Source organism: Populus trichocarpa, chromosome 3 (assembly GCF_000002775.5).
Source record: "Populus trichocarpa isolate Nisqually-1 chromosome 3, P.trichocarpa_v4.1, whole genome shotgun sequence".
Lineage (NCBI taxonomy): Eukaryota > Viridiplantae > Streptophyta > Magnoliopsida > Malpighiales > Salicaceae > Populus > Populus trichocarpa.
Genome location: NC_037287.2, coordinates 14,867,988 through 14,880,123, shown reverse-complemented (window position 1 = coordinate 14,880,123; position 12,136 = coordinate 14,867,988). Strand labels below are relative to the sequence as shown.

Genomic DNA, 12,136 nt, shown 5'->3' with positions numbered 1-12,136 from the left:
AGGAAGTGGGTTTTTCCTCTCCTTTCTCCTTTCTCCTTTGTCTATGCAATGGCCAATAGATATTGTAATGGAGTCTCTTTGCATAGAGAAAGCACATTCATAATCAAAGTGCAATTTGTACAAGGCAGGAGGAATGCACAAGGAATGTCTCAAGAGCAGTCAAATGCTAAAGTCCCTAGGTCTTCGCTAGGTAAAGCGAAATTCTCCATCGTGTGAACAATCCATAAAGGCATCTATCTATCAACTCTCTTTCTCTCAAAAGTGTGTTTTTGTGGGGGTTCCTACCAACTTCAAGATAGTGACAGCTGAACAAGTCTGCTCCTTCTTTCCTTCATGCATCAACAAGGTGCCTGTGGACAACTTGAATTCAATTCCAAACACAACTTGAGCAAACTGATTAGAGATCAATATTATTTTTTAATAACTTTTGTGGACGGCATATTAGCATGGCTGCAAATGTACCGAAAGCCGTTTATTAATCTTTTTTAAAGTAATATTTAATTTTGATATTAGCCAATCAAAATAATTTAAAAATATAAAAAAAAATAATTTGAACCAAATACAAAAATAAAAAAATTTAATTTTTTTCAAAAGAACTTTTGAAATATAAACAAATATTAGTAATAGAGGTGTATATATTAGCAGTGGTTGCAAATGTAACTACTTATTATTAGAGTTAATATAAAGTTATTTTTGAGATTTTAGCTAAAAAATTTTAAATCACACCTCGCAATTTAACCTTAGGTTAAAAAATAATATAAAATTATCATCAGAACAAAACTTTTCTTTGACACTTGTCGGGTACACCTTAGAGGACCATGATGTCTCAGTTACAATTCACATCACCACCACTTGTGAAGAATACCGCCGCTTTAGTGTCTAGATTCATCTGTATCATCAACCTTCTCTCTTTCGAGTTTCAGCATCGTTGTTCTTAGGCCTAACATAAAAACATCTCAAATGATGACTGGTCGGGGAAAAAAAGTTATGCTTGTTGGGTTAATCAGGCCGGCGAAACTCCGTTAGAGTTATCAGTTACTTTGATTGGCGGCATCTACTGAATTAAATATTATAGGGTCTCGTCCATTTTTTGCTGTTAAATTATAACATGTGCAGGCGATGAATTTTCAATAATCGTCAGGAAAAAAACCAAAATATTCATCAAGAAATCAGCCTCCGTCTATTTTGTGAATAAAACTTCATCAAGCAATTAAATCTTGGATTTTATTTTCTTATGATACTTTTCATTGGTTTTTTGGTAATTCATTAGAAAACCATGTAGCCTGAATCTGTCATTTAATGGGAAAATGGATGGAGTTCGACAGGATGGTTTTGAATTTTGATCGAAGCATCTTATAATTCAGGGAGTGAAATAATAATAATAATAATAATAATAAAAAGGGAATATAAATCGAAACAAGCTACATATGTATAGTTGAAGAGTGTTGTTGTGTACGGCGTCCTTCCCTACTGAGGTCTTGGCATCAGATGAACATGAAGTTATGACCACAAAATGCAAAGTGTCTGTGTCCATCGAGATTAAAGCAACATGATCATGAATTAAGCATCTTTCATAGAATATTTTCCACATAAAGCAGATTTGTATCAAGTACTGGATTTAAACAACCAATTAAAGTAAGTATCATACATTCTAGACAAATATTATACCAAAGAAGTCAAATACAGGTCCTAGATGCTGCTTCCATGGTTAACAAAAAATGATAAAAAGGTTGAAGAAGATAAAAAGGTAAATTCGTGATTTAACACTAGTTAATTGAGAGTACGTTTGATATTGTGGTAATAATTATTTTTTAAAATATTTTTGTTCGTAAATACATTAAAATAAATTTTTTATTTTATTTTTTAAAATTTAATTTTGATATTAACACATTAAAATGATCTAAAAATACTAAAAAAAAATTAATTTGAAATAAAAAAAATAATTTTTTTTTAAAATGTTTTTTTTTTAAAAAAACAAATAAGGTCTAAATTGTGGGGTTTCACTCGTTTTGACAAAGAATCTTTCCTGTATTACTTTAATTTTTAAGCGTAAGTTTCACTGATTATTAAGATGCATGTAGCTTTGGCACAAGCTTATAAACCTATTATACAATTACATTATAATTACAAAATAAACTAAAACATTTAGGTTTTTTACGATGCACATGTTCCTACTTACGTCATTGTTGGTGGCGTTTTTTCTTTTTTATTCTTAGTTTTTTTTTTTATTTACAATTTGGTCATTAATTGTTTTTTTTGGTCTTGACATGTTTTGTTGGATTGTTTATATATATTGAAATTGTTCCACTTTGCAAGGTCTTTGAGCATGTGCAATGGCAAAAACTATTTCTATGTTGCAAAAAGATTACTATCATAGAATACAATTATAGCATTCAATTAAAAAATCTAAACATTATTTTTTATTTCTTTGTTAAAACTTTCTTACAAATCATGGTGAGATTTTATCTCTTATTTTGTTTTTTTGGCATTTGTTTTTTCATTACCTTTCCGTGTCCCATTTTTAATGTTTGTAGGCGTCAAGGGAGATTTGTTTCTACTTTCTAGATCCTGACAATAAACTGCACCGTGCACCATTTATGTAAGGAGGAGACCACCGCCTCAATGCGGTGGAGGCCGAGTTGCTGTTTGATTATCTGCTGGCGGGTCAAGAGATGTGACCCGTGGACTTCGGAATGGTTCAAGTCATGGGCTTGGGCTACTTGTATATATAGAAAAACAGCAAAAGAAATTTCATTTGCTCTATTGTTACTGGATAAAGAATGCCCCATGCATCAATCAATAAAGATTGGGGACGATATGTCAAATCCCATATCGAGGTGGAGTTGAGCTCCCCCATTAACTGAAAGAACTCCTACTGCCAAAACTGACCGGTGAAAACCCTGTACTGATCAGAAACTATCCTGGCTGGCCGTGGGGCATCCCGTGCAACCTGTAAAGTACTACCTGATGCAAAATTAACTTTGTGAGTTGCACTGCCGTGAAAGGATGAGATAGGGCTATCTACAAACGCCGGTATCACTTCTTTCTTTTCGGATTCTGATAATCCTTCTACAAAATCCACGGGAATATCAGTTTAGGATTAAGAAGGAATGGCTACAACAACACCGGTCACCGGCAACCATATTTTCACACTTGTTCCTCGCACAAACATCACAAGAAACAACCGTATCTTCAACTTGTTGTTTGAGATCTGACCAACAGAAAAGAGGTTTGGCCCTTCTATATACGTTCTTTAGCAGAACTACCATGAACTTTTGCAACAATGTTGCTCTAACTGATTTCGACCTCCCAATTTAAATTTTGCTATCACATCGAAGAACACCATCCTTGCACCTTCTCATCTTTTCATAATATGTTAGCACTTGTTGATCAGTTTGTTCAGGCACTGCTATGCTTACAGCCAAGCATCATAAATCCTCTCTTCTTGATGAAGTATCAGCTACTGCATTCTCTTTGTCATTTCTACAAAGAATCTCATAATGTACCACAAGCACTTTAGTCTAGCTTTTTAAAAAAAAAATTATTGAATGAATTCCCCGCTCCAGTATATATTTCAGGATTCATGATTCTTTTAACGATAAATTTAACATGTTCCAAATAATTTCTCCACATATAAAAAGTTAACAAGATGGCCAAAAACTCTTTCTTGAGCACAAGTTAGCATCAATTTCTATCACAATAGGTTTTGACAAATTATGATTTACAATATAAATTTTATATGCGTAAACATTTAATATCCAAAAAAAAATTAAAAAAATACTTTATTATTTACATGATTACCATTATAATCTATTTAATAATTAAAGAGCCCTTACAATATTAATATTATAACTTCGATATCAAACAAATAATCATTACTTTGCCATCAAACTAATATTAACACCTTCTCTAAAGCTAAAACTTTTATCGTAGCATTTCATCGAATACCTTGTTGCAATACAAAATCAACCCAATTTCATAATACCCGTTAAATCAAAGCCAATAAACTTCATATCCACCCACAATTAGCACCAAATAATGTTAAAATACCTACAAAGTCGAAGAGAGGTGGTAAATGGCGACCATTTGGTAAATTGCAACCTCATTTCTAAGGGAACATGAGGGCTTCCATTACTATCAAATCCAACACCCTTCAAACTGGGGGGAAAGCCATTAAAGTAGAGCCTTGTTGCCACATTATGTCATCTTCCTATAGAGGCTACTCTAATCTCTGGATTTTCCCAAGTTTTTAATCTAATGTCCATGAAGAATAGTATGCTATTCTCTCCGCTAAATGATAAAGGCTGGACTCTCCATGTAAAAGATTGATGTGGGGTTCAATTACCACTTCATGAATCTCCAACCTTGATCAAATGCAGCAAAATCTTTTTTTTTTTACCATTCCGATAATCAAGAGCAACTCAAAGGTCCTTGCAAGTGCACAGCCTGTTTCTGCTGTTCCAATAGACACAATACCACCAAGACTTGATAAAAACACAAGCCCATGTTTACTCCATAATCTGATATATATATATGCTCGAGCTTGACCATATGGAAAATTCAAAATGACGAGGTTATTCAAGGGGAATCTAATTCCTTCTACCAGGAAAGACTACAAAGGATGAACATTGATGGGAGTTCTATCAGTAATTCAGGAAGGAAGGGCTGGATTTGGTGTGCTCATTCATAACAATATGGGAGCGTGGCTAGGTATTTCTCTTGTTATGTTGGGTTTACTTCGGGTATTTATTGTTAATATTAACAGGTTTGAATTTGGTGTCGGGACACTAGTTATTAAGATTTTGGTTTTGATTTGGCTGAAATCTCAACGATAAATTTCTGAAGAGATAGAAAATGTTTAAAAAAAGGAGAAACTGTGCTTTGAAAGAGAATTTTTTATTTTGTTTGATTTTTTATTTATTTAATATACATGAGAGAATTATGATTGATTTGTCAAATTTGATTGTTGACATTATCATTTTTTTATATTTAATTATATAATTAAATGAATCCCTCTTAGAGAACCAAGATCAGGGAATTTGAAGACAAAATAAGGAGGACCAAAGTAAAATAAATCTGATAATAAGGGGACGAACATAAGGAGGACCAGTAACTCATTTCTTCAACGGAGTATTGATTTTGATTCAGCTCACCTCGTTCTACCCCTATCTCTCTCTCTCTCAAAAATAAACAAAAAAAACGTTTCGGTCTCTGTTCTCCCTCTCGCTCGCCCGTCTGTCTTTCACCATTTGCAAATTTGCAGAGCCAAACAAGTAGGCAGGCATGAGCGGTCACGATTCAAAGTATTTCTCGACGACCAAGAAGGGTGAAATCCCTGAGCTCAAAGAAGAGCTCAATTCTCAGTACAAGGTCCGTTCGTCGTCCTTCTCCTTTCCATTTTGATCGCGTTGTTAGATCTGTCTGATTTTGACTGATTGATTTCGTTGAACTTTCTTCTGCAACTAGAATTTCATTGGAGGATTGACTTTTTTATTAATTATGTTCTTGTTGCTGAGAAATCGTATAAAATTACGCTGGGATTTCCTTAGGTTTGGTTTTTTGTTTATTATTATATAGTGAGAATTGAAATGGAGCTATTAGGGATCATGTGATGCAAAATATCCTTTCGTGAAGGAAATCTATTGTATAGTTTTCATGTTTGGCATTATGGATTTTAGGAATTCAGGTGCGGTTTGGAAGAACTGCTCTCCAGCAAGAAAGAATGCATTTAAAAACGTCATGTCATGCAATGTGAAGATCTTGCGACTGATAAAGTGCTTTTTCGAGCTAGGTTCTTACCTAAGCACAGGAATATACTGCATGATTTTGAATATCTCACTAGGATGTTTGGGTTTTTAGCTTAATGGATCTTGAACATATTCTACAGGGTTTTGTAATGATAATGAATGTTATAACAGTATTCCATGCAATACTAGCAAGGAGTTTTTCTTTTGTTGTTGTTGTTGTTGCTAGTACTCATTTCATGTAGTTCTTGGACTTGAAATTAGTTGCAATATGGGAGTATTGTGATGTTCCTTTGGTTTATTGGATATTGGGTTCATTTCATCCTCTTATTTTAATAACTATAGCCTAGCAGTTTTTCACTAGAATCGGTGTGAAGCTTCTCCTCATTGCTATCTTATCAAGCAGGATAAGAGAAAAGATGCTGTTAAGAAGGTGATTGCCGCAATGACTGTTGGAAAAGATGTATCATCATTGTTCACAGATGTAGTGAACTGCATGCAGACAGAAAATTTGGAGCTCAAGAAGCTAGTTTATTTATATCTTATAAATTATGCTAAAAGCCAACCAGATTTGGCGATACTTGCAGTAAATACATTTGTTAAGGTAAGAACTAGAAGAGGAACTTGCTGTCTTAAATGTGTTTAACATTACGACATTGCCTTCTTTGTATCTCCAAGGTACTTGTATTCATGGTCATTTATCCAGGATTCGCAAGATCCAAACCCCTTAATTCGAGCTCTGGCTGTACGGACAATGGGGTGCATTCGTGTTGACAAAATAACAGAGTATCTATGTGATCCACTTCAGAGGTGTCTTAAGGTTGGTTTTAAGGATTGCTATAATTTTCATGCATGCTGCTAGATGGAATTCAGTGGTCTGGTTTACTAGGTTGTATGCAGTCATTATATTCTTAAGAAACATGCAATTTCTTTTTTTTGGTTTCTAGTTCTCTGTCATCTTCTTAATCCATATTTTTTGTAATTATAGGATGATGATCCTTATGTTCGCAAGACAGCAGCCATTTGTGTAGCCAAACTTTATGACATAAATGCTGAGCTTGTCGAGGATAGGGGCTTTTTGGAATCTCTCAAGGATTTGATTTCTGACAACAATCCCATGGTTGTAGCTAATGCTGTGGCAGCGCTTGCAGAAATTCAAGACAATAGTGTCAGGCCCATCTTTGAGATTACTAGTCACACGCTCTCAAAGCTGCTTACTGCCCTTAATGAGTGCACAGAGTAAGCCAACAATATTTTTCTAACTCTGTATTTTTGTTCTAGCTTTCAATCTTGAAGAAAGTGTTGGACTTTGTAGACTTTCTGAGCCATTAATGTGTACCTATACTTTTAGATTTTAGCATTCATAGGTTTTAGCCATTTGATCTTGATGTGCTCTGAATGAATACTACTCATGAGTAATGTATCCGGCAAGAACCATCATTTATGTGAAACTGATTTTTTGCCCTCAACAGTTTTCATCTTGATGTAATTTGATCAGAATGTACTGTTTTTTCTTTCTAGTACTTTTGAACATCTTGTGATAGCTATTGTCTGAATATGATTGAAAGTCAAGGAAGTCCAAGGTGGATTTTAAAATATGGTCTGTATATTATACCAACTCATAGTTGTCTGAAAGTGTGACCACCACCCCCTTATTCTCTGTCATCACATACTTTTCCTAAAGTAACCCAGTACTTTTATGGCCAATGGATTCTGGCCTCCCTGGTCCTTGTGTTGCAAGTTTTATGTATTTCCTGGAATGTCTGCCACTTGGGTATGCTAAGAGCTACATATGAGGTGAAGTACATGATAGGATTTAACTGGAAATCGAATGCCTCCATGCTCTAGGATTACCGTGCTTTTGTTACTTTGATTGTTGCGTATTCTTTTGGAAGTTCTTTGCTTGGACTACCTCGTCTGATGCATGCCTTTCCAGGTGGGGCCAAGTTTTTATATTGGATGCACTATCTAGATACAAAGCAGCTGATGCTCGTGAGGCTGAAAATATAGTGGAACGAGTTACTCCACGGCTTCAACATGCTAATTGTGCAGTTGTACTTTCAGCTGTTAAGGTAACAAGCTGCCATTGTTGGTGTTCGCTTCATGTATTTTTATTGTGAATGCCTTTGTTAGCTATCTACTGGTCATAATTCAATCATTTCTCACATTTCTGTTTCCTCTTTCTCCTAATAGATGATTCTCCAACAAATGGAAATTATAACCAGCACCGATGTGGTTCGAAATCTTTGCAAGAAGATGGCTCCTCCTCTCGTGACATTACTCTCTGCAGAACCGGAGATACAGTATGTTGCTTTGCGTAACATCAACCTAATTGTACAAAGACGTCCTACGATCCTTGCCCATGAGATTAAGGTAAATGGAAATATCCTGCCTGCTTGATATAAATTTGCAGACTCGTGTGCTTATGGGAAATTCCTAGGCATGCTTCACATTTGTTATTTTGTGATTGAGGAGAGATGCTTATCAAACACTTGTTCTATTATGTCAGGTTTTTTTCTGCAAGTACAATGACCCAATTTATGTGAAGATGGAAAAGCTAGAAATCATGATAAAGCTTGCTTCAGACCGCAATATAGACCAGGTACTATATATATGTATGTATGTATGGGGTGGGGAAGACTAAGTGCACACGCATCTTTTTCATTTATGAGTTGATGAGAAATCATGTAGGTTGTGTTGTCCTTGTGCTGAGCAATTTCCAGGTTCTATTGGAGTTCAAAGAGTATGCCACAGAAGTAGATGTAGATTTTGTTAGAAAGGCTGTTCGTGCCATTGGCCGTTGTGCAATTAAGTTAGAGAGAGCTGCTGAGCGCTGTATCAGTGTTCTCCTAGAGCTGATCAAGATTAAAGTAAATTATGTGGTTCAAGAGGCTATCATAGTTATCAAAGACATCTTTAGAAGATACCCTAACACGTAAGATACAGCTTCTGTTTCCTTGATGCCTTATAAAGGCGAAGTTCTGTTTTTCTTTCCCCCATCCGTACTTAAATATGAATTTCCTTTGCAGTTATGAGTCAATCATTGCAACCCTCTGTGAGAGCTTGGACACTCTTGATGAACCTGAAGCTAAGGTACATGTGTTTCTACTTCAGGCTTTTCATTCATGTTTTATTGCCTGAATTCATACTTTATCTGCCTTCTATTCTACCCCTTTTTTTTCTCTCCCCTTTAAGGCTTCAATGATCTGGATTATTGGTGAATATGCTGAAAGAATTGACAATGCTGATGAGCTCCTGGAGAGCTTCTTGGAGAGTTTTCCTGAAGAGCCTGCGCAAGTCCAGTTGCAATTACTGACTGCAACTGTCAAACTCTTCCTTAAGAAGCCAACTGAAGGACCCCAACAGATGATTCAGGTTTTAGTCTTGTGTCTACTCACGTGTTCTTTATATCTGATACAAAGTGGATCTTTATTCCATATTCATTTGACTTTTCATTGTCCTCTAGAATTTTCAGTCCTCTGTTTGGCACCTTTGACATGACTCAAACATGATCTGTCCTTTGGTTGTTCCTAACTAATGTAATTCAGCTACACTTGCAGAAATGTCTTTGAGTCAATTCTCACCTCAGGAATTCTCTTACAGGTGGTTTTGAATAATGCCACCATGGAAACTGACAATCCTGATCTAAGGGATCGTGCATACATATATTGGCGTCTGCTATCAACTGATCCTGAGGTGTGATTTTGCTATTGACGAACATATTTTCTGTTTTGTAAGATCAAATGTATGATTGCATGTCTATTTTTGATGTACTGCTTGTAAGTTTTATGTCATGTGCGATGGGTGTACTTTGACCTTTCAGGCAGCTAAAGATGTTGTGTTAGCTGAGAAGCCTGTGATCAGTGACGATTCAAACCAGCTCGATCCATCTCTTCTTGATGAGCTTCTTGCCAACATTGCGACTTTGTCGTCTGTGTATCACAAGCCCCCAGAAGCATTTGTAACCCGTGTAAAGACTGCAGCACAGAAAACTGAAGATGATGAATATGCCGAAGGTAGTGAAGCAGGGTATTCTGAATCATCTGCCCATACTGCTGATGGTGCTGCATCGCCACCTACTAGTGCAAGTAATGTTCCATATGCTGGAGCAAGGCAAGCAGCACCTGCACCATCTACAAGTCCACCTGCTGCTCCTCTGCCAGATTTGATGGGTGATCTGTTGGACATGGATAATAGTGCTATGGTCCCTGTTGACCAGCCTTCTACTCCTGCTAGGTAAGCTTCTTGACTGTACAAACTGTCTTATCGACCATTTTTCAATTTGTTGACACTGGTATGGGGTCATTGGGCTGCAATGCTGATTTGCATAGCTTTGTTGAGAACTTGAAGCATATTTATCTAATAATGAGTTTCTCATGATTCGCAACATCCCAACTGTTAGGCTATAAATGTTACTTACTGAATCTTGTGACCATGTTGCAGCCCTCCTTTGCCTGTTTTACTGCCAGCAGCCACTGGTCAGGGTTTACAAATCAGTGCACAGCTTATTAGCCGAGATGGTCAGATCTTTTACAGTTTATTGTTTGAGAACAACTCACAGATTCCCCTGGATGGATTCATGATCCAGTTTAACAAGAACTCGTTCGGTCTTGCAGCTGCTGGACCTTTGCAGGTAATGCTCAACCTTGATTTGTTTCAAGATGGAATTTTTCCTCATTTAGTGTGTAATTGACAAACTGTTATTGATTAGGTTCCCCAATTGCAACCTGGGACATCAGCAGCAACTCTGCTGCCTGTGGCTTTGTTTCAGAATATGTCTGCTGGTCCTCCAAGCTCTCTTTTGCAAGTTGCCGTGAAAAATAATCAACAACCTGTATGGTATTTCAATGACAAAATCTCATTGCATGTATTCTTCACAGAAGATGGGAGGATGGAACGTGGAAGCTTTCTTGAGGTAAAAAGAGAAAAGGCTTGACCAATTTTTCTTGGACTGGCTTTTATTTTTGTGCTAAAAAGTTGATGAAATACTTAAATTTGTGACATTTGATCATTGGAGACTTAGTTTAAAATCATTCGTGTTGTAGCCTGCCTGCTAGTATAGGAAATGTTAATGAAGTATCGAGCGACTAGTCATTCCACTGAAATCTATTTTATTTTCAGTGTTGTGATATTGCGTTTTAGTTGTGGTGTGTCTTCCCTTTTTAAATTCAGAAAAGGAAAGACCGGAAAGAAATTTGTGGTAGGGAAATGCTATCTTAGGACTTGGGATTAGTTGGGTATTCACGTGTCTGATTCTAATAAAGCTCTTGTGGGATATGGGGTAGATTGGGTTGATGAGCAAATTAGTAATTTATCTATAGCCTGAAACTTTTCAGGGAAGCAATTCAGAGACTTCACAAGCAGATATCATTTGATTAGCTATTTTCGCTGTAGCTATTGGAACCTAATATCATATGTTTTTGTTCCCATTTCAGACATGGAGGTCCCTTCCTGATTCAAATGAGGTCTCAAAGGACTTCCCAGGCATTACCGTGAATGGTGTAGAAGCTACTTTAGACCGGCTTGCTGCATCAAACATGTTTTTTATTGCAAAGCGAAAGCATGCAAACCAGGATGTATTCTACTTCTCAGCTAAAATGCCTAGAGGAATTCCTTTCTTGACCGAACTCACAACAGTTGTTGGAATCCCCGGGATCAAGTGTGCCATCAAGACTCCAAACCCTGAGATGGCAAGTCTTTTCTTTGAAGCCATTGAGACCCTCCTTAAGGGTTGATTCAAGGTTCTGCGTCTTCATATTTTTTTCTTTTCTTTTCTTAAATATTTACAATTTTTGGTTTATATTTGTAAAATCCGTATTGTTTAGTGAGGTTTTAATTGATCATTCTGGCCGCCTTAGTTTTTTTCTTCACTCCACCTTGTATTATTTCGCACTCTATTCTTTGGTTGTATTGAATCTGTTATATCGCCAGGGGGACTCAAACTTGTGTATTTTTTAATCATCCCTGGAAACTTGAGTGTAATTGCCACAGCGGAAAAAGATTTTTGAGGGGTTTTCCTCTGGTCAGAGTTGCCAGGTTGGGAGAAATGCTTTTTATTACCCTTTGATATTTTAACTTTTACCTAGGCCTGTGTTTCGCAATCTACGAAGAAGGCATAAAATCACCGAGAGCATTGTATTGGATGGAAGATTGATATAATTCATACTTTTCTCATTACCATTTTGCAAAAGACTCCCACATGCTCTCATATTATGAATTCTGTGTACTAGATTACTTTTCAGGTTTTATCTGATCATTTATAGCAAGCACCCTTCAAGGATTCAAGGAGGAAGACCTGTCCTCCAACGTTTTGCCGTCGTAATTACAGGTTATAATTTTCCTGAAACGAAGGGTAATTCAGGCCTACTGGGAAGGAGAGATAATATGGAAAA

The 12,136-nt window shown here is 36.4% G+C and overlaps 1 protein-coding gene across 1 annotated transcript; it reads left to right on the top strand.

Annotated features, from left to right (window-relative positions):
* Positions 1-5,155: 5,155 nt before the first annotated feature.
* On the top strand, positions 5,156-11,803 carry LOC7458190 (beta-adaptin-like protein B). Its single transcript, XM_002304475.4, has 15 exons — positions 5,156-5,370; positions 6,151-6,348; positions 6,451-6,564; positions 6,733-6,983; positions 7,681-7,816; positions 7,938-8,117; positions 8,254-8,346; positions 8,468-8,679; positions 8,774-8,837; positions 8,940-9,119; positions 9,348-9,440; positions 9,568-9,980; positions 10,188-10,377; positions 10,456-10,659; positions 11,180-11,803. The coding sequence occupies exons 1-15, from the start codon at positions 5,284-5,286 to the stop codon at positions 11,477-11,479; spliced, it is 2,715 nt and encodes a 904-aa protein (XP_002304511.1). The 5' UTR covers positions 5,156-5,283; the 3' UTR covers positions 11,480-11,803.
* Positions 11,804-12,136: the final 333 nt, after the last annotated feature.